Source organism: Physeter macrocephalus, chromosome 4, assembly GCF_002837175.3.
Source record: "Physeter macrocephalus isolate SW-GA chromosome 4, ASM283717v5, whole genome shotgun sequence".
In the NCBI taxonomy this organism is placed as follows: Eukaryota; Metazoa; Chordata; class Mammalia; order Artiodactyla; family Physeteridae; genus Physeter; species Physeter macrocephalus.
This window is the reverse complement of record NC_041217.1, coordinates 100,482,194-100,505,159: the sequence shown is the minus strand read 5'-3', so window position 1 is coordinate 100,505,159 and position 22,966 is coordinate 100,482,194. Positions and strand designations below refer to the sequence as shown.

At 45.3% G+C, this 22,966-nt stretch overlaps 1 protein-coding gene across 1 annotated transcript in view; it reads left to right on the top strand.

Moving 5' to 3' along the window:
• Positions 1 to 22,966, top strand: part of SLC44A3 (solute carrier family 44 member 3) — a 93,352-nt gene that overhangs the window by 23,048 nt on the left and 47,338 nt on the right. The window contains exons 6-9 of the mRNA XM_007111412.3: positions 4,248 to 4,408; positions 6,273 to 6,362; positions 7,837 to 7,961; positions 21,126 to 21,312. Of these exons, the coding sequence (XP_007111474.1) occupies positions 4,248 to 4,408; positions 6,273 to 6,362; positions 7,837 to 7,961; positions 21,126 to 21,312 (563 nt within the window). The remainder of the gene's footprint in view (positions 1 to 4,247; positions 4,409 to 6,272; positions 6,363 to 7,836; positions 7,962 to 21,125; positions 21,313 to 22,966) is intronic.

Here is a 22,966-nt window from a genome sequence, read left to right as displayed (position 1 = left end):
GTGCAGGCTCAGCGGCCATGGCTCACGGGCCCAGCCACTCCGCGGCATGTGAGATCTTCCCAGACCGGGTCACGAACCTGTGTCCCCTGCATCAGCAGGTGGATTCTCAACCACTGCGCCACCAGGGAAGCCCTGCTAGCAGCTTTTTAAAAATTATGATGATGATGATGATGATGCATCTTTTTTAACTGAAGTATAGTTGATTTACAGTGTTTCAGGTATACAGCAAAGTGATTCAGTTATACACACATATATGTATGTATATAAATATATTATTTTTCAGATTTCCATTATAGGTTATTACAAGATATTGAATATAGTTCCCTGTGCTATACAGTAGGTCCTTGATAGCAGCTTTATTTTTAATAGCTCAAAACTGTAAACAACTCAAACGGCAATCAACAGGAGACTAGACAAGCAAGTGGTAGTATATTCATACAGTGGAATAGTACTCAGCAGTTAAAGGAATGATCTGCTGATACATGTGACAGCTGAGTGTAAGAAGCTGGACACAGAAGAGTGCATACTATGTGATTCCATTTAAATGGGATTAGACAAGAGTCAAAACTAATGTTTAGTTATAGAAATCAGATTAATAGTGCCTGTAAAGGCATGGAGATTGATTGGAAGGGGGCATGAGGGAACTTTCTGGGGTAAAAATGCTGTTCTGCACCTTGAAAGGGCTGGTGGTTACGTTGACATATGTATTTGTCAAAAGCCACTAACTGTATGTTTAAGAGCTGTACATTTCACTATATGTAAATTTTACCTCAGTAAAAATAAGAGGAATCTCTTATATTCTAATATGAGCAGAGCTACAAGATGCATTAAGTTAAAAAAAAAAAGCAAACTATAAAGCAGTATGCAGTGTACCACCTTTTCCGTAAAAAGGAAATATCGTAAGTGTGACTTATGTGTTTATATACATATAAGTATGTATACGTGTGTGTGTGTATTTTCTTGTATAATCATTACATCAAACATAACCTATAGGATGTAGTTAGAAAGCTACTCTAGTTTTGTTTCTCTGTCTCTTTACATTTATTCAGCCAGACTAGTTTTTTCTCTGCCCGGATGAAAACACAGTTCCCAAGACTTCTCTGGTTACTTTTAGGTAGTAAGGACTCAGTCACTTTAAGTGGTAAAAGACACTTTCAATTCAGGAATTAAAATGTTCAGCGCAGTGTGACAGACTTCAAACTTGACGGGAAGTTGAAGCTTCTCCCTCCCCCAGGTTGGGTCAGGAGCAGGGGGACGGCTTGGGTCAGGGGAGGTGTGATCCTCTGCTTCTCTCTCCTCTCCTGCTTACTCACCCCTTTTTCCCAGCTTGCTAAAACGGGCTTCTGACTCTTGGGGCTGGCATACCAAAAGTGAAGAGAAGACAGAAGGAGCCAGGAGCATTTTTACTTGACTAGTACTGATTCTAGGATGAGTCTTCTGGGCTTGGGAGATGTTCCAGCCAGCTTTCTCCATGAAGCACTTTTCGGGTTATTTGGAAAGTTCCACCAATGGGCTTTCTCACCAGCAGTGCCCCTTGCATGGTCGAGTGCCTCTCTGCTCTGGCTGATCATTTCCCCATTCCTCTGGTCGGGCCTTCCCCTTTCCCGGGTCACTGAGCAGCTACCCACAGCTTCTTTCTGCTAAGGTCCCCACAGTCATCCACGTAGCCGTCCTGGACACCAGCCCCACCCCGTTCTCAGGGCTCAGACCTTAACCCATGGGTTAAGGTCTGTAATGCCGCTTAGTTTTCCAGGAAACACTTCTCATCTGACTTAGGAGTAGTATCCCTCACCCTAAGGGGCAGCGATAGATTCACATGGCAGTTCTCTCTCTCAAAACAAAACAAAAACATCTCTTTAGAATTGCTCTTGTACATGAGTCTATGCACTTGCCAACACCTGTACACAGTCAACTGTATCCAAATAAAAAATACAATCAACCAAGGTATCAGGAGATCTCAGGATAAAATGTAGACTACAACAAATGAATTTAACTTATTATAAATGTATGACATAACCTAACTGAAGGGGGTAGAGAGAAAAGGAGCTGGCCTAGGTAACTTTGGGAAATAACCCCTGTGACTACATACCGTAAGCTAAAGCCAAAAAAAAAAACAAAACACCAAAACATTTAAAATACTGTACATAAACACTGCTCTTGTTGGTAAATTTGTTTCTCACGGGGTACTATTTAGCAATTTTGAAGCTACGTACTAGGGTTGATGATAAAGTAAATATCCATGAGTCCATACTTATATAAATAAATGACTGATTAAGTAAATAAATAAATGGGAGAAATGGGATAAATCTTTACAGAGGATCTCAGATAATGTGTGTAGATATTCCTCCTCCAGGAGGTGGAACTTAATTTCCCTCTTCTTGAGAGCAGGCTGGATTTAGTGAGTCACTTCTAAAGAACAGAGTGTAGAAAGAGAAAAATAGTCACATTCCAATGGAGAAAACTGGCAGGTACCAACCACCTTAACCAAGTGATTTCGGGCAACTTCAGCAGTGGTGTCATGTTGCTGTCGTGTCCCCTGATGTGATCCTCTGAGAATAGCTCTTCGCCTCTGTGATTTTCTTCCTATAAACCCGTAACTGCAGCCTAATCCTGAGAAAATATGAGGGTCATTCTATAGCTTGAAGGACATTTTATAAAATACCTGACCATGAATCTTCAAAAGTGTCAAGGTTATGAGAAATAGGGGAAAACTAAGAAACTGTCACAGACCAAGAGAGACACAACAAATAAATGCAGTGTGGTATTCCGGAACAGAAAAAGGAATTGGTGGAAAATGGTGACTTCCAAATAAAGACTGTGGTTTAGTTAATAGTGTAGCACCAATGTTGATTTCTTAATTTTCACAAATGTACTGTGGCTATGTCAGATGTTAACATTAGGTGGAGGTGAGTGAAGGTACATGGAAACTCTCTGTACCATGTTTGCAATTTTTCAGGAACACTAAAGTTATTCCAAATTTAAAAGTTTATTTTATAAAATGCTCTTCTAATCTCCAACTTCCAACACTCTTATTATATTCAGTGTGGGTGAAGGATTTAAGAGAATAACCAGTTTTCTCTTACCTCTCTTCTGACAAGCCCTGCTTGGTGGGGTCTGACATCTCATTTGGGGATATAATTTTTATTATCTTTGAGCCTCAGCAGCAGACTCCTATTTAAATTTCCTATTATGTTCGTGTATGCTAAAAATGTCTCTAGAATGATATACAAGAAACCAAAACAGCGGTCGCCTGTGAGGAAGTGTATTTCCGTGGCTCAAGGAGAAGAAAGTGCAGTTTCTCACAGGTTATCCTATTGCACCTTTTGGAATCTGAGCTGTGTGAATGTATCACACTTGCAAAATTTTTAATTTAAAAAAACAACGGCTCGGTTGTACTACTCTTCTCTTAAATCACCATTCAGTGACTTGGGAACTCTTATATACTGTTGTGACTCCTGAGAAAGATCCTTCCGTATGTTCTGTGTTGAGCTTCGCTGGGGTTTCAGAAGCCATTTTGCCTTCATGGCAATGCGCTGTTGGTGACTGCCTGGTGTTTTAGCAACTTGTCAGATAATTTGGCACTTCTTGGGTCAGGATTATTTCCACTGTTTAGGGCCCACAGAAGGAAAGAAGAGCAGGATGCTGTGAAGGTATGTGTGGCCTCATTAAGATTCATTAGGATGAACATTCCTGGGCATTTTTCCATTTCAGGAAGGGCCCCAAAAGAGGTCAGCTTTCTCATCTACCCAAGGCAGTTATCAACCACAGCTTCATTCATACATTTATCACTCATTTATTAAGCACTCATTCTGTTTGTAACAAAACTCTCAAGGCTTTTACGTCTTCTTAAAGAGGATAGAAATAAAGCTGGTGGTTTCATTAGTACAGCTTTTGACTGAGCCAGTCCTTATCTCTAACAGTTCCTAAAAGAAATGTGATTCTTGTGTTGGAGTTGGTAGTTTGTTATCCAGGAAGGGCCAAGACATGAGAGTCAGCAATGTCACTCCCCAAGATTAGGCTTCTGGTGTCTATGGGTCTCCATAATCAGTTTCCCATCCGGGCATCAGCTGAACACTGTGGCAGATGATGCCTGGCTTTGTAAGGTGTAGACTGCAAACAAGATGTTAAACTCCTTTTTATTACTGTAGATCTTATACATTTTGGTTGCTGAGAATTTTAAGTAAACATCTTTTCTTAAGATAAGTAATTAAGTAAACATCTTTGCCACTTATTCTTTTATGTTTTAGCAAGTCTTTTCCCTTGTTTAATCGATGCATCCCTCAAACGCCTGAGTGTTATTCCCTGTTTGCATCTGTTTTGATCAATGATGTTGACGCCCTCCATCGAATTCTAAGTGGAATAATGTCAGGAAGAGATACAATCCTCGGTCTCTGTGTCCTCGCCTTCGGTAATTTTCAATTAATTTTATTTCAGTGACTATTTATACCAAAGTTTCTAGCACTTATGTATGTTGTACAATGGAAATTAGCCTCTTGACTTAAATATAAAACTTCATATATTTTCTTTGTAGTTATTTTCAGTGTTTCAGGTTCAAGTGGAGGAGGGGGCAGTAAGACTGGGGAAAGGCCAGCTGGCTCTCTGCCCAGAGGCCTCACTAGGTGGGGCTGCCTTAGAGAGTGACCACGTTCCAGGGCCTACCCCTCAGCTCCGCATAAGGATGGATGTGCAGAGCAGATTGCCACTTTGTGAACTGGGCATGATAAGTACCAGGAACGCATGTCCTCTGGCCCGTGTGCCCTCTTCCCCTAGGCAAGCCCGATCACAAGGCTGCTTGGTGAGCAAGGGAAGGAGGTGTGTGCATCATGTTAAATAGCGTCAGAGGGCATTGGCCTGATGTATCCAGCTCCTCCTAGGAACAGGCCTGCTGGGTTGTAGGAGGGTCAAGGTCTTGAGCCAGATCATGCCTTTTCCCGGCCTTTCTGGAAGCAGCCCCCCAGGCGCTTGTGACCGTTTGACTTCCCATTTGCTGTTTCAGCTCGATGAGCCCCTTTAAGAGTTGACCTTCTCTTTGAACGAATTAGTGCTCTCTGCTGCTGTAGGCAATAGTAGTGGCCTCTTATTTACCCTGTTATTTACAGCGGCTGCCTCCCAAACTTGGAAGACTGAAAGAAACTCTTTGGGCTTCCCTGGTGGCGCAGCGGTTGCGCGTCCGCCTGCCGATGCAGGGGAACCGGGTTCGCGCCCCGGTCTGGGAGGATCCCACATGCCGCGGAGCGGCTGGGCCCGTGAGCCGTGGCCGCTGAGCCTGCGCGTCCGGAGCCTGTGCTCCGCAACAGGAGAGGCCACAGCAGAGGGAGGCCCGCATACCACAAAAAAAAAATAATAATGAAATAAACTCTTTGATCAGCCATTAACATAATTTTGCCAGTTTAAAAATTGAGTTTTCCATAATTTCATTACCCAAAGGTTACTAATTCCTGAATGCTTGGGGATGCTTAACTAGTCACCATTATGTAACTTCCAGACTTCTTATGACCCAGATGTGCCTGACATCGTGCTTGCTGTTAACACATTAAACCTCATCAGAACCCTATCACTGTTTGTAGGAGAGGAAGCTGAGGCTTAGAGAGGTCTGAGGCTTGGCCAAGCAGAGGTGCAGAGCTGAGACTCAGCCCAGACCTATCTGATTCTAAACCCATGTTCTTAACCACTACACCCAAATATCTATATGTAATCTTGAATTCTTGTTTAGAAAAAAAAGTAATATAGTATTTATAAATTCACTGAAGTACTTAGAATAAATTCGTAGGCTTAAAAACCCCCAAATTGGAAACTGATGTGCAGATTTTTGTACATACATCTTATAATCTTAAATTTTTCATTTTTAAAGGCATTCATCTTTCATATTTAATGAGAGTATCTGAGAACACAAAGTTAGAGCTTTAGATAAGTTATGAAATCAAAAGAGTTAAGTTTGATAAAAAATTTTAGATGGTTCATTTGGACTTAAAAGAAAAAAAAAGTTTAGGGTTTTGGGGAATAATACCTGCTTTAAAAGAATTTTTTTTTAATTCAAGAAGAATGCTAGCACTTTCAGGAAGTGGCACTGTCACAGACCTAACTTGTGTATGCTTCAGAGAGGGGCCTGGGTGTGTCTTGTTTTTTTGTTTGGTAGATGTCCAAGATATTTAGAGATTGAAGGAAGTCCTCAGCCCTCACTCGTTTGGAAGGTGTAGGCATTCCAGCCCCATCATCATCCCCCTCATGCCTTGGTGGTTGTTAGAATTTATACGTTTTGCTTAATTTTCTAGCCTTGTCTTTGGCCATGATGTTCACCTTCCGATTCATCACCACCCTTCTGGTTCACATTTTCATTGCACTGATTGTTTTGGGATTGCTGTGTAAGTATTTCCACTTGATTGATTTCTTCTTGATTAAATGAAAAGCCTTTCCATTAAGTGTAGAACTTAAAAGCTGGCGTTTCTGAGCCACATGGGGTCTTAGAGAGTCTCTCGTCCAACTCCCTCATGTTTCATATGAGGAGACTCAGGCCCAGAGAGGACAGGGAGGACCACAGGATTGCTTCTGTCTCACATATCACAGCAAAGTTCCTGCCCAGCCTTCTGTCTCTTCTGCACTGTGCCGCCTCTCAGATGAGCCAGCCAGGTGAGTGGTACTGGTTTCCACACCATTAAAAGTCAGTTGAATGCCTGTTGGAAGCCCTTTAAAGCAGAGGTCCCCAAGCCCCGGTCCGAGGCCTGTTAGGAACCGGGCTGCACAGCAGGAGGCGAGCGGCGGGCGATTGAGCGAAGCTTCATCTGCCGCTCTCCATCCGCCCCCATTGCTCGCATTACGGCCTGAACCATCCCCCCACCTCCCACCCTGTGCATGGAAAAAGTGTCTTCCACAAAACTGGTCCCTGGTACCAAAAAGGTTGGGGACCGTTGCTTTAAAGGATGTCTTCTGAATTTTCACATCACGCTTTGACACGTGGGTACCCACATTGTCATGCAAAGGCTCCGGCCAATCTGAAGAAACGCAGGCCCTGAGCTGGGCCAGGGTCCCGGAGACCCTGCCCGGTGCCCACTGTTTTCCTTTTCAGTGCTGGATCCTGGATCCATCCAGAAGTTGTCGGGGAAGAAGGTCCGAGGGGCAGAGGCATGCAGGGAGCTCAAGGCAGCAGCCGTTTCCGAACTAGTATAGGATTTTTTCATTTTTAATAATTAGCATGACCAAATAAATAAATAAATAATTGGCATGACCGTAGGTGTTTCATCCCCTAAACAATCAGTTCTGCAGATCACAGGTACCCAGCGTGCAGGTGCTGGAGGACGCGCACTATGGCTTGTGAGGGTGCCTTCCCCACCTGCGGCTAGTAAAGACAACTGTGACCTCCCTGTCGTCACTGTGGATGCGGTACAGGTGGCACTTAGTACCTAAATGCAGAGCATTTGCAATGTCGGGGCATCCGCCCAGTTTTGTAGGTGCCAAGCCAATATCCAGGCTGCCCCTGAGGTTGTCACCCGCAGAGCTCATTTGGAAATTTTAGACTTTAGACTCTAATATTGTTCCTTTCACCATCCCGTTGGTGTAGTTTCCTCCCTGCTCACACCCAGCCCCACCCATGGGCTAGGCTGACAGTACACATCTGTGTTCCGGAGTCACCTCCCTGCATCTCCCAGAGACAGGCAGCCACCCCAGGTCTGGCAGGTCTTCAGCTGGCCCCATCCAGCTGCTTCAGAGGGCCGGTCATTGCCTGCAAAGCCCCAGGGATTTGGGACCCACTGCCTGAGCAGGGCCGCCTGGTGTGAAGGGAGGGGCAGGTGCTTACCTCATAGCGTGCGTGCTGAGTTCTGCCGGTGTTTTGCTTTCCAGTTGTCTGTGGTGTCTTATGGTGGCTGTATTATGACTACACTAATGACCTCAGCACAGAATTGGACACAGAAAGGGAGAATATGAAGTGTTTGCTGGGGTTTGCTGTTGTGTCTACAGTTATCACGGTAAGAAGCACTCTTCCAGCAGTAGATCAAGTAGCCGGCCAGAACTCTGAAATCCAAATAATTAGATTTTAACCAAAAAACAACGAGCACTTGTTTTTCTTTCACTGCAGCAGGTATATACATGTTAGTGTAGTGAGTGTACATACATGTCTAGTGCCTTTGTGTTTTATTTGAGATACCTACATAGGAATGCATTGCAGCCTTCAAAAAGATGAGTAAACGCTCTGACTTCGTTCCAAGTCACATCCGCCATCTCAGAGGTTGGTTCGTTACCCTTGCTGACTCATTACCCTTGAACACAGTAGAACCGCCTACACCCACAGGCGGCTATAGGGTGGACGCTGCAGCGTGGAGAGGGAGCCAGACATACAACCGTTCCCATTTCCTGGTTTGCGGAGAGCCACCACCCCTCTAGCCAGTGGATGCTCTGCTCTCAAGGCTGTGGCAACTCGCACTGCCCTTGAACACAGAGAGCCCTTTGTTTCCAGACGTGCGGCTGCTAGGCTAAGTTGGTTTGAGAGAACCGCTGCCTCCTTGGTGAATTCCCTAGTTGAGAGCAGGCAAACAGAGAGCATTGAGCCTGGAGATACTGGTTGTTGGGGGAGGGTGGTTGGCAACTGAAAATCATTCTGGTCCCTCCCCTGGTGCTGATAGCAGTTCTGGAATCACAGGGCCCCAGAGAGGGTCGGGAACTGATTTCAGGTGGCCCACGGGCATCCTTTGGTGTGTCGCTTGCTAACCGTTTCATGGAGGCATGGCAGCCGGGGTTTCCACGCGCCCATTATATCTTTCCGCAAGGGCAGATTCTCTCACCAGCTCAGCTCTCTCCTCTAAGGGAATCCTTCGTTTCTCACGTTTGGTACAGGCTTCCCGTTTTCTCCTCTCTAGTGAGGTGTCAGGTTTGTGTTTGTCACGTGAACTGCATCTCAGTGAGCAAGTATCTGATAAAGCAAAGTTCCTGGTTCTTCCTGGGACCAGGCCCCCCCCGCCACCCCCGTAGCTGAGCCAGGGCATGTGCAGGAGGCTGGAGAAGAAAGGCCCCCCCGCACCCCAGGCCGTGTGTGCTGGGCTGTTGGGCACTAGAGGCGGGGAGGAGCCGGGCTGGGAACCGGGAGAGCTGGCTTCTCCCCCTTCCCCCAGCCCCAGCCCTCCACAGGGCTCCCTTTGTCTTCTCACACTGAACCATTAATGGCCGCCAGATGCCAGGGTCGGGGGAAAGCTCTTCACCAAGTGTAAGGCTAGGGAAAGGGCAGGCTGTGAGCGCAGGTGAGGAAGCGTACCACGGCTCGCACACCCTCCATTCAGCGCACGTGTCACTGCTGCTCAGTCCCGGCCAAGGACGGGCCGCTGAGGAGCTTGTTCTCATAAGAGCCCTAGCTTCTCTGTCACCATCACCATTTACCGAGCGCCTGTTATGCCCAGGGCCCTGCACTAAGCAGTGGGCCTGGCAAGACAAAGCACAAAGATAACACACGCCCCACGAGGAGATGCATTACAGGGCTGGCAACGCCGTGACGTGGTGCACGGGGAGAGATGGCGGCCTGTGAGGGGGGCTGCCTAGGAAAGTTATCTCAGTGGTTTCAATAAAACCACTAGCAGCGATGAAGAAAATGGGGTGAATGGCATCGAATGCTCGCCTCAGTGTGTCAGCCCAGGGGCACAGGCTGAGGTGCAGCAGTTTGCAGCTTAGAGCCCAGAAGGGTGAAGTTGAGGCTTGACCCTTGTGGTGAGTCAGCTCTGCTGTCCACCCTGCCCAGCCTGCACCCCTAGCACCATCCCCAGTGGGTGATGCTGATCTCCCTTGAGACTGGGGAAGTGACGGGTTAGAGTTAACTCATCACTTGTGGTCAATATCCTGGTGTACTTTGAACGTGAGGCGAGCATTTTATACATACATACATACATATATATATATATATATATATATATATATAAAATATAGTAAGTACAAATTTCTGATCCTGAGATCTGTCTCCCCTTTTGTTAGTGGGAACTGACACAGGGTCACATGGACCTTGCTGGCTCTCTTCCATCCTGTTCTTAGTGTTTTCAACCCTGGGACCCATTTCCCCAAGCCAGTTTTCCTGGCTAAGGGAATACAAAATGGTGCAGATTTAGATTCAGAAGTTGCTTTCTGCCTGGGGGCATGTTTAGTGGTAGTACTGACAGGGGAAGGAGAAGCCCTTTGAGGTGGGGAAATGGACTTAACCTTTCCCAGCAGGCCAGCCTGTGTCTTTTGCCTAGAGGGCTGTCTGGGTGAAGTGGGGAGGTTAGAGGCCTGGTCAACTCCTTGCTATTCTGTCTTTGTCATTTATTAAGTACAGTCATTTCCCAGCATCCCGACACCAGAACTCTACCAAGACCGTGTTCGTAATCTTTCCCAAATCAGCCAAGCCCTTCAGACCAGTCTAGCTTAGTCTCCCTCTGCTTTGGCGCTTTGATTATTCTGTTGCCTCCTGATCACATTTTGCCTCCTCCCCTCTAGACAGAGAGAGAAGAGGAAAGAAAGATAGTTTTAGCACCTGCGTCTTCTGCTCCTCATACCCAAAGTTTCAGCCACTTTCTCTGAATAAACTTTGCATTTTCACACTCCATGATTTTGTACATAAAATGTCCCTTTGCCTGGAACATCCAGCTCCATAAGTTGTTCCTGGCTCTGAGTGAATGTACTGAGATGAAGGGAAGGGACCAATAGGGCATGCTCATCAGGAGCCCAAAGTGCCTGAGCAGGGAAGGTGAGGGACTTACCCAGAGCTCATGCACACTGCCTGGCACCTAGCAAACACTCAGTAAGCTGTAGCAGCTCTTCCATTGATTATTAGTGGGCAAAACATAATCCCTGAGGGTTTCTGTGCCCAGTTGGAAAAGGGAAAGCCGTGAATAGAGCCTAGATCAGGGAATTTTACCCTTTGCCATCCTTGCAGGAGCAGCTAGGGGTTTGGTTTGAATGGAAACCTGTTACTGAGATATTTTAAAATATCTTCTCTGTAAGATAATATTATCTTGTTTTCCAGTCCATCAGGAACCAAGCTAAGGCAAACCAACCCCATTGGAAACACTACCAGCTGTGTAACAAGTCAGGCATCCTCCCTCTGGGCATTAGTTTTCACATCTGAAGAAGTAGGAGTTTGACTAGATAATACATAATCTCTAACATTCCTTTCAGCTGGATGATCTGAAATTCCATGAAACGAACTATGAAGTAGCTTCAGAGATGGTCAGTTATCTGAGCAGTAATAGAAAAGGAGGATGGGCTAAATATACCTATGTGTGAGTATTAGGAAACTTGTTTCAAGTATAGTATTGATAGTTTTAGTACATTTTTCCTCTCAATGCATTTTTTATTGAAGTATAGTTGATGTACAATATTATATGTTACAGGCGTACAATATAGTGATTCACAATTTAAAGGTTATACTCCATTTATAGTTATTATAAAATATTGGCTATATTCCCTGTGCTATACAATATATCCGTATAGCTTATTCATTTTATACATGGTATCAATAGTTTGTACCTCTTAATCCCCTACCCCGATCCTGCCCCCTCCCTGTTTCTCTCTCCCGACTGGTAACCGATAGTTTGTTCTCTATATCTGTGAGTCTATTTCTTTTTTGTTAAATTCATTAGTTTATTACATTTTTTGGATTCCACATATAAGTGATATCATACAGTATTTGTCTTTCTCTGACTTACTTAACATAATGCCCTTCAGGTCCATACATGATGCTGCAAATGGCAAGATTTCATTCTTTTTTATGGCTGAGTAGTATTCCATTGTATATGTATACCATATCTTTACCTATTCATCTGTCCAGGGACACTTAGGTTGCTTCAGTATCTTGGCAGTTGTAAATAATGGTGCTATGAACATTGGGGTGCACGTATCTTTTCAGTGTGTGTTTTGGGGTTTTTTTTGGATGTATACCCAGAAGTGGAATTGCTGGATCATATGGTAGGTCTATTAGTTTTTTGAGAAACCTCCATTCTGTTTACCACAGTGGCTGCACCAATTTACATTCCCACCAACTGTGTACAGGGGTTCCCTTTTCTCCACATCCTTGCCAACATTTGTTATTTGTGTTCTTTTTTTTTTTCTAACATCTTTATTGGAGTATAACTGTTTTACAATAGTGTGTTAGTTTATTTTGCCAGTTTAAAAATTGAGTTTTCCATAATTTCATTACCCAAAGGTTACTAATTCCTGAATGCTTGGGGATGCTTAACTAGTCACCATTATGTAACTTCCAGACTTCTTATGACCCAGATGTGCCTGACATCGTGCTTGCTGTTAACACATTAAACCTCATCAGAACCCTATCACTGTTTGTAGGAGAGGAAGCTGAGGCTTAGAGAGGTCTGAGGCTTGGCCAAGCAGAGGTGCAGAGCTGAGACTCAGCCCAGACCTATCTGATTCTAAACCCATGTTCTTAACCACTACACCCAAATATCTATATGTAATCTTGAATTCTTGTTTAGAAAAAAAAGTAATATAGTATTTATAAATTCACTGAAGTACTTAGAATAAATTCGTAGGCTTAAAAACCCCCAAATTGGAAACTGATGTGCAGATTTTTGTACATACATCTTATAATCTTAAATTTTTCATTTTTAAAGGCATTCATCTTTCATATTTAATGAGAGTATCTGAGAACACAAAGTTAGAGCTTTAGATAAGTTATGAAATCAAAAGAGTTAAGTTTGATAAAAAATTTTAGATGGTTCATTTGGACTTAAAAGAAAAAAAAAGTTTAGGGTTTTGGGGAATAATACCTGCTTTAAAAGAATTTTTTTTTAATTCAAGAAGAATGCTAGCACTTTCAGGAAGTGGCACTGTCACAGACCTAACTTGTGTATGCTTCAGAGAGGGGCCTGGGTGTGTCTTGTTTTTTTGTTTGGTAGATGTCCAAGATATTTAGAGATTGAAGGAAGTCCTCAGCCCTCACTCGTTTGGAAGGTGTAGGCATTCCAGCCCCATCATCATCCCCCTCATGCCTTGGTGGTTGTTAGAATTTATACGTTTTGCTTAATTTTCTAGCCTTGTCTTTGGCCATGATGTTCACCTTCCGATTCATCACCACCCTTCTGGTTCACATTTTCATTGCACTGATTGTTTTGGGATTGCTGTGTAAGTATTTCCACTTGATTGATTTCTTCTTGATTAAATGAAAAGCCTTTCCATTAAGTGTAGAACTTAAAAGCTGGCGTTTCTGAGCCACATGGGGTCTTAGAGAGTCTCTCGTCCAACTCCCTCATGTTTCATATGAGGAGACTCAGGCCCAGAGAGGACAGGGAGGACCACAGGATTGCTTCTGTCTCACATATCACAGCAAAGTTCCTGCCCAGCCTTCTGTCTCTTCTGCACTGTGCCGCCTCTCAGATGAGCCAGCCAGGTGAGTGGTACTGGTTTCCACACCATTAAAAGTCAGTTGAATGCCTGTTGGAAGCCCTTTAAAGCAGAGGTCCCCAAGCCCCGGTCCGAGGCCTGTTAGGAACCGGGCTGCACAGCAGGAGGCGAGCGGCGGGCGATTGAGCGAAGCTTCATCTGCCGCTCTCCATCCGCCCCCATTGCTCGCATTACGGCCTGAACCATCCCCCCACCTCCCACCCTGTGCGTGGAAAAAGTGTCTTCCACAAAACTGGTCCCTGGTACCAAAAAGGTTGGGGACCGTTGCTTTAAAGGATGTCTTCTGAATTTTCACATCACGCTTTGACACGTGGGTACCCACATTGTCATGCAAAGGCTCCGGCCAATCTGAAGAAACGCAGGCCCTGAGCTGGGCCAGGGTCCCGGAGACCCTGCCCGGTGCCCACTGTTTTCCTTTTCAGTGCTGGATCCTGGATCCATCCAGAAGTTGTCGGGGAAGAAGGTCCGAGGGGCAGAGGCATGCAGGGAGCTCAAGGCAGCAGCCGTTTCCGAACTAGTATAGGATTTTTTCATTTTTAATAATTAGCATGACCAAATAAATAAATAAATAATTGGCATGACCGTAGGTGTTTCATCCCCTAAACAATCAGTTCTGCAGATCACAGGTACCCAGCGTGCAGGTGCTGGAGGACGCGCACTATGGCTTGTGAGGGTGCCTTCCCCACCTGCGGCTAGTAAAGACAACTGTGACCTCCCTGTCGTCACTGTGGATGCGGTACAGGTGGCACTTAGTACCTAAATGCAGAGCATTTGCAATGTCGGGGCATCCGCCCAGTTTTGTAGGTGCCAAGCCAATATCCAGGCTGCCCCTGAGGTTGTCACCCGCAGAGCTCATTTGGAAATTTTAGACTTTAGACTCTAATATTGTTCCTTTCACCATCCCGTTGGTGTAGTTTCCTCCCTGCTCACACCCAGCCCCACCCATGGGCTAGGCTGACAGTACACATCTGTGTTCCGGAGTCACCTCCCTGCATCTCCCAGAGACAGGCAGCCACCCCAGGTCTGGCAGGTCTTCAGCTGGCCCCATCCAGCTGCTTCAGAGGGCCGGTCATTGCCTGCAAAGCCCCAGGGATTTGGGACCCACTGCCTGAGCAGGGCCGCCTGGTGTGAAGGGAGGGGCAGGTGCTTACCTCATAGCGTGCGTGCTGAGTTCTGCCGGTGTTTTGCTTTCCAGTTGTCTGTGGTGTCTTATGGTGGCTGTATTATGACTACACTAATGACCTCAGCACAGAATTGGACACAGAAAGGGAGAATATGAAGTGTTTGCTGGGGTTTGCTGTTGTGTCTACAGTTATCACGGTAAGAAGCACTCTTCCAGCAGTAGATCAAGTAGCCGGCCAGAACTCTGAAATCCAAATAATTAGATTTTAACCAAAAAACAACGAGCACTTGTTTTTCTTTCACTGCAGCAGGTATATACATGTTAGTGTAGTGAGTGTACATACATGTCTAGTGCCTTTGTGTTTTATTTGAGATACCTACATAGGAATGCATTGCAGCCTTCAAAAAGATGAGTAAACGCTCTGACTTCGTTCCAAGTCACATCCGCCATCTCAGAGGTTGGTTCGTTACCCTTGCTGACTCATTACCCTTGAACACAGTAGAACCGCCTACACCCACAGGCGGCTATAGGGTGGACGCTGCAGCGTGGAGAGGGAGCCAGACATACAACCGTTCCCATTTCCTGGTTTGCGGAGAGCCACCACCCCTCTAGCCAGTGGATGCTCTGCTCTCAAGGCTGTGGCAACTCGCACTGCCCTTGAACACAGAGAGCCCTTTGTTTCCAGACGTGCGGCTGCTAGGCTAAGTTGGTTTGAGAGAACCGCTGCCTCCTTGGTGAATTCCCTAGTTGAGAGCAGGCAAACAGAGAGCATTGAGCCTGGAGATACTGGTTGTTGGGGGAGGGTGGTTGGCAACTGAAAATCATTCTGGTCCCTCCCCTGGTGCTGATAGCAGTTCTGGAATCACAGGGCCCCAGAGAGGGTCGGGAACTGATTTCAGGTGGCCCACGGGCATCCTTTGGTGTGTCGCTTGCTAACCGTTTCATGGAGGCATGGCAGCCGGGGTTTCCACGCGCCCATTATATCTTTCCGCAAGGGCAGATTCTCTCACCAGCTCAGCTCTCTCCTCTAAGGGAATCCTTCGTTTCTCACGTTTGGTACAGGCTTCCCGTTTTCTCCTCTCTAGTGAGGTGTCAGGTTTGTGTTTGTCACGTGAACTGCATCTCAGTGAGCAAGTATCTGATAAAGCAAAGTTCCTGGTTCTTCCTGGGACCAGGCCCCCCCCGCCACCCCCGTAGCTGAGCCAGGGCATGTGCAGGAGGCTGGAGAAGAAAGGCCCCCCCGCACCCCAGGCCGTGTGTGCTGGGCTGTTGGGCACTAGAGGCGGGGAGGAGCCGGGCTGGGAACCGGGAGAGCTGGCTTCTCCCCCTTCCCCCAGCCCCAGCCCTCCACAGGGCTCCCTTTGTCTTCTCACACTGAACCATTAATGGCCGCCAGATGCCAGGGTCGGGGGAAAGCTCTTCACCAAGTGTAAGGCTAGGGAAAGGGCAGGCTGTGAGCGCAGGTGAGGAAGCGTACCACGGCTCGCACACCCTCCATTCAGCGCACGTGTCACTGCTGCTCAGTCCCGGCCAAGGACGGGCCGCTGAGGAGCTTGTTCTCATAAGAGCCCTAGCTTCTCTGTCACCATCACCATTTACCGAGCGCCTGTTATGCCCAGGGCCCTGCACTAAGCAGTGGGCCTGGCAAGACAAAGCACAAAGATAACACACGCCCCACGAGGAGATGCATTACAGGGCTGGCAACGCCGTGACGTGGTGCACGGGGAGAGATGGCGGCCTGTGAGGGGGGCTGCCTAGGAAAGTTATCTCAGTGGTTTCAATAAAACCACTAGCAGCGATGAAGAAAATGGGGTGAATGGCATCGAATGCTCGCCTCAGTGTGTCAGCCCAGGGGCACAGGCTGAGGTGCAGCAGTTTGCAGCTTAGAGCCCAGAAGGGTGAAGTTGAGGCTTGACCCTTGTGGTGAGTCAGCTCTGCTGTCCACCCTGCCCAGCCTGCACCCCTAGCACCATCCCCAGTGGGTGATGCTGATCTCCCTTGAGACTGGGGAAGTGACGGGTTAGAGTTAACTCATCACTTGTGGTCAATATCCTGGTGTACTTTGAACGTGAGGCGAGCATTTTATACATACATACATACATATATATATATATATATATATATATATATATATATAAAATATAGTTGAAAAACACACACGCATTTAAACACACACATTTTACCATTCCACTCAGGAGCTAGAAGCCAAGTTTATTTGCCTAAAAATTGTATCATTTTGCCTCATTAAAATTTTTAGTAAAAAACGACAACAACAAAAAATGTCCCTCTTCCTTGTTGATTGTGCTAGGCATTGAGAACACAGAGAAGGAAATTCCTACTGTCTCCTCCGGGCATCTTCCCTGGCTCCTCAGGCCAGTCCCCACAGCTACGGCAGGAGGCCCTGCTCCCAGCCCCGGGAGCAGTTTTGCACAGTTTATCCCACACTGCCCTCTGACATTCCTCCACTTGATTATGAGGTCCCTGAGGGCAGCAATGCCCAAGCCCAGCTGGAAGAGGAAGGGCATCTTAGGCCAAGGGAGTAGCATGGGAGGGGTCACATAGACAAGAGAGGAACCTGCTGGAAGTTCCCTCGGCGGGAAGGGACCATGCCAGGAAGATCCTGATTTACAGTGATGATGATTTCGATCTTTATCCAGGAGCTCTGGGGAGATGTTGAAGGATTTGGAGCAGGGAGATGATATCCTTGACTCTACCTTTTCCAAAGATCCCTTTAGCTTGGGTTGGAGGAGGGATTGAGGCAGGGGTAGGGGGCTAAGGGGATTAAAAGCAGAAGGTGGTGCGGAGGCTATTGGGGTCTGGGTGAGAGACGTTGAGACTTGAGCTGTGGCATCAACGTGGGACTAGAGAGGAGAGGACAGATTGAGAGCTCTGTCGGGAAACTGAGTCCGAGGTGATTGAGATTGTGCTGTGCGCTGGGACTGTGCCAGTCCTTGACAATAACAGACGGCCCTGCCCTCAAGGAGCTTGATGTAATGTGAAATGCAGACAATAAACATCTACAGTAGAGTATGTTGAGTGCTACAGTAGGGTAAGTATGGGATAAAATGGAAGCACGCAAGAGAGGAACCTGATTTTTTCTTGGAGAGTCCAGGAAAGTTAGGGCCACTGGAGTAGGGAATACAGGGGAAATAAGTTTTTGTATGAAGATAATGAATTCAGTTCAGGACAAGTTGAGTTTGACACACTGTAGGACACCCAAGGACTGGTCAGTAACTGACGTGCTTACTCATCCAGCACCTAGAGAAAGGTGAGGCTGGAGATTTTGTTTTTAATTGGCTGCAGGATCTTAGTTCCCCAACCAAGGATCGAACCCGTGCCCCCTGCAGTGGAAGCGTGGAGTTCTAACCACTGGACCCTGGAGATTTTTATTTAAAGGTTATCAGCATCTAAGAAGGATTCTAAAACCACAGAGGAGTAGGAGAGACCACCCGAAGGATCCCAAGAAATAGCAACTGAAGAAGTAGAAGGAGAGCCAGAGGAAAGAGCAGTCACAGAAGTCAAAGGAGAAAGTTTTAGGAAAAGAGGAGGGGACAAGAGATTCACACGCCATGCTGAGGTCAAGCAAGATCTGGAATGTTTCCTTGGGATTTGACATTCAGGAGGTCAGATGAGGTGACCTTGGGGATAGCAGTTTCAGGAGAGTCTTGGGGTCTGGAGGTTTACAGGCAGCTGAAGGATGAGTGCAGGTATGGACGTGCAGATAGCTAGTGTGGACTAGTACTTGAAGAAGCTCGCCTGTGAAGGAGATGAGAGATGACGGGGGCTGGACCGCGGTGTGAGGGTAGAGGGAGGTTTGTTTCTTTAATATGATATTTATATACAGGGAGGCCAAAGCCAGCAGAGGAGGAGGCACAGAAGGTTGCTTTTGTGTGTGTGTGTGTGTGTGTGTGTGTGTGTGTGTGTGTGTGTGTGTGTGTGTGTGTGTGTTTTGGGGTTTTTTTTTTCGACAAAACTTTGGAAGATGGAAAACATGAACAATGTAAAATGACTGAGTCATCTGGACAGAGCATAAGCCACACAGGGGAATGTCAGAGCCAGAAGCAAGCAGATTCATGGTGCAGAACTCCAAAATGACTCAACCACTAGCAATGCCAGAAACTCAGGAAGACAAGAATGAGGTACAGGGATAAAACCAGGAGAACTGATGGAAGGTTGCTATGAGAAGCAGTTAGACTGTGCCCAGATCCTTCCCTCTCACCATCCTCCACCCTGGAAGACAAGCTATTACTGGTCCTCCACCTGGGCAGAAGATTGGGGCTTTACTCTTAGCAGAAACTGAGTCAGAGAAACCATAGTGGACACTTAGCATATCAGGCCCAGCTGAGAGCAGGAATGAGCAACCTATACTGAAAACTGGCAGATTCAGTAAAAATTTACATATTGAATTTCAGACTCTCTTACTGCCTTCTCATGCTTGGTTCAGTAATACTGGCATCTAAGCTTGTATTCCTCTGTGGTAGACAAAGTAATGGCCTTCAAAGATGTCCATGTTCTAATCCCTGAATCCCTTAAATATGTTACCTTGCATGGCAAAGGGACTTGTGGGTGTGATTAAATTAAGGGCCTTGAGATATGCTATACTATTTTTGCACCTTTGAGTCTGAAATTATTTCAAAATAAAAAAAATTTTGTAATGAAATAGTAATTACGATCTCCCATTTTTATTAATCAAAGACATGTTTACCTATTTGTAAATACATATTTAACAGATTTGTAAATCACATAAATGGAGTTCGATATAGCTTTGGTAATTTGTTTCCTCTTGTCAACAAAAAATTAATCAGTTGATTTAAGAAAGAAATGGGAAATTTTTTCAAGCCAAATTTGAGGATTATAACCCAGGAAGAACAATATCTCAGAAAGCTCTGAGAACTGTTCCACCCATTAGAAGAGATTGCTTTTGCTATTTGGGGTCTTTTGTGTTTCCATACAAATTGTGAAATTTTTTTTTCTAGTTCTGTAAAAAATGCTAGTGGTAGTTTGATAGGGATTGCATTGAATCTGTAGATTGCTTTGGGTAGTAGAGTCATTTTCACAATGTTGATTCTTCCAATCCAAGAACATGGTATATTTCTCCACCTATTTGTATCATCTTTAATTTCTTTCATCAGTGTCTTATAGTTTTCTGCATACAAGTTTTTTGTCTCCTTAGGTAGGTTTATTCCTAGATATTTTATTCTTTTTGTTGCCGTGGTAAATGGGAGTGTTTTCTTAATTTCACTCTCAGATTTTTCATCATTAGTGTATAAGAATGCCAGAGATTTCTGTGCATTAATTTTGTATCCTGCTACTTTACCAAATTCATTGATTAGCTCTAGTAGTTTTCTGGTAGCCTCCTTAGGATTCTCTATGTATAGTATCTTGTCATCTGCAAACAGTGACAGCTTTACTTCTTCTTTTCCTATTTGGATTCCTTTTATTTCTTTTTCTTCTCTGATTGCTGTGGCTAGAACTTCCAAAACTATGTTGAATAAGAGTGGTGAGAGTGGGCAACCTTGTCTTGTTCCTGATCTTAGTGGAAGTGGTTTCATTTTTTCACCATCGAGGACAGTGTTGGCTGTGGGTTTGTCATATATGGCCTTTATTATGTTGAGGAAAGTTCCCTCTATGCCTACTTTCTGCAGGGTTTTTATCATAAATGGGTGTTGAATTTTGTCAAAAGCTTTCTCTGCATCTATTGAGATGATCATATAGTTGTTCTTCTTCAGTTTGTTATATGGTGTATCAAGTTGTTTGATTTGTGTATATTGAAGAATCCTTGCATTCCCAGAATACACCTCACTTGATCATGGTGTATGATCCTTTTAATGTGCTGTTGGATTCTGTTTGCTAGTATTTTGTTGAGGATTTTTGCATCTATGTTCATCAGTGATATTGGCCTGTAGTTTTCTTTCTTTGTGACGTCTTTGTCTGGTTTTGGTATCAGGGTGATGGTGGCCTCATAGAATGAGTTTGGGAGTGTTCCTCCCTCTGCTATCTTTTGGAAGAGTTTGAGAAGGATAGGTGTTAGCTTTTCTCTAAATGTTTGATAGAATTCGCCTGTGTAGCCATCTGGTCCTGGGCTTTTGTTTGTTGGAAGATTTTTAATCACAGTTTCAATTTCAGTGCTTGTGATTGGTCTGTTCATATTTTCTATTTCTTCCTGGTTCAGTCTCGGCAGCTTGTGCATTTCTAAGAATTTGTCCATTTCCAGAAGGTTGCTTTGAGGCACAATCACTGTCCTCTTCCCTCGTACTTGTGTCCCCTTGACCTTCTGCAGTCCTTCAGCATTCTCTGAGCATCTTGGGTGCTGTGGAGGGAAAAAGAAATAGACGGTTCCCTGACCCCAGAGGACCTTATTCTCGTTTTCTCTCATTCTCTGACCAGATTGCAAGCTCCTTTAGAGCAGGGGCTATGTCTTGTCCACTGTTGTAGTAGCAGGATCTAGCATAAGTATCAGCACATAGTAGATGCTCAGTTAGTGTTTGAGACTATGCCTATTCTATTATAATAAAAGTAGGGAGTAACTATCTTAAAAGAGTTGTTTGCTGAGATGTCAGTAAAATATTAGGGTTTGTTTTCAGCTCTTCTCAGTTCTTCATTATTTTGAATAATTTAACCCCTTTCTCACCAGGCAGTTCTGCTCGTCTTGATTTTTGTCCTCAGAAAGAGAATAAAATTGACAGTTGAACTTCTCCAAGTCACAAATAAAGCCATCAGCAACTCTCCTTTCCTGCTGTTCCAGCCACTGTGGACGTTTGCCATCCTCATTTTCTTCTGGGTCCCCTGGGTGGCCGTGCTCCTGAGCCTGGGAACTGCAGGTAAGGGCGTGGGAGTGGGGTCCGTCACCCTGGAGTCATGCACGGAAGGCGTCACCGTTCTGGGACCATTGTCCTGTTTTTGTAAGGACCAAATTTCCCATGCAGCTAAAGGCATCTGATGCCAACAGTGACGGTGCTTGGGGCTCTGTCATGGAAGAAAAAGCAGGAAATTCTTTTTCCTCTTTTGTATCAGTATATGAAAAAAAGAAGGAAAGACCCTGTTAAAATGTTGTGCTCAGAAGAAGAAGCTTAAGTTTAAAGCAAGTGTGCACAGATGTTCACATTGCTTTGCTCCTGAGAAGACGATACTATCCTCCATTCTGCTGTCATATCTGTACAGTGGTTTTCCACCAGAGATATTCCTCAGAATCAGCTATGGTGCTTTACTAAAATACAGATGCCTGGGCCCCATCCTCAGAGATTCTGATTCACTTTGTTTGTGGTAGGGTTATATTTTTTTGTGTTCCTGTAAGAGAGCAATCACATTCTAGAACAGTGCTATTCAAAGGGTTGCCTGACACCGGATAAGGAGCTTATGCCAGAATGTATATCCCTCCATCACTTCCTCCATCAAGAAAGTCTTGCTGTGAAAAAAAAAAATGTCAGCAGAACGAGATGATGGGCCTAGTGATGCAGCTGACCTACCTTCTGGCACAAGCTCCTTATCTCACTGTGGACTAATCACATACAGGGTGAGCCCAGGCCACTAGTCTGTGGCCCTCAGTTTGAGTGATACTGCTCTAGGTCTTCTCTCACTCACTCCTCCATTTGATTTAGTTAAGGCCCAAACTCACACTCTGATGTGAGTACAAAAGAGTAAATTGCTTTTGGAGACTGTCACCAGGCAGATAAGAACCACAGCAGATGTCAAAGCAACAAGGCTAACATAATTTCTTAATGTTTATCAAGTTTATTCTGTTCCCTGTAGGCTCCAGTTGTTTATGTAGGAATAACTACATGTAGTAGATCTTTAGTAAACTAGGTTCTCTTACCTCTCTTCTGGAGTAAACTGACACCATGGAGATTACTTCAAGATGGGCAGCCAGCTCTCTGGAGGTCCAAGCCCTTGAAAGCCCATATTGCCAGCTTCGAGATGCTCTAGGGGCAGTCTCTTCTGTCGGGGGTCTCTGGAAGCTTGCTGAAGGCCTGCAATGCACTTCTGATAATTATCCAGTAGGGAACCTTGTTCAAACAGGGTACAGGAGAGTAATCAATCAGGATGAGGTTTGTGTGAGAGTGACAGAAACCTCAAAACAGTGGCTTAAACAAGATGACAGGTAATTTCTCTCTCATGTAAATGAAGCCCACAGGAGGAGACCCCATGCCAGCATGGGCTGCCAGAGGTCACAGACCCATGCACCTTTATTCTTGTTGCACAGCCTACCACTTGCTTCCACCTCATAGCTGAAATAGACACTCGAGTTCCAACCACACTGTCTTATTCGGGCTGTGAGGAGAAGGTAGCAGGGAAGTCATGACAACACTTCCACCTACACCCATTGGCCAAGTCCCAGTTACATGGCAACTCCTATGTGCAAGGGGGGGACAGGAAATGTCATTTCATTGGTGGCAGCCATGCACAGCCTAAAAATGAGAGGTTCTGTTACCAAGAAAAGATGAAAGAACAGAAATTGCAGGACAGTTGGAAGTCTTA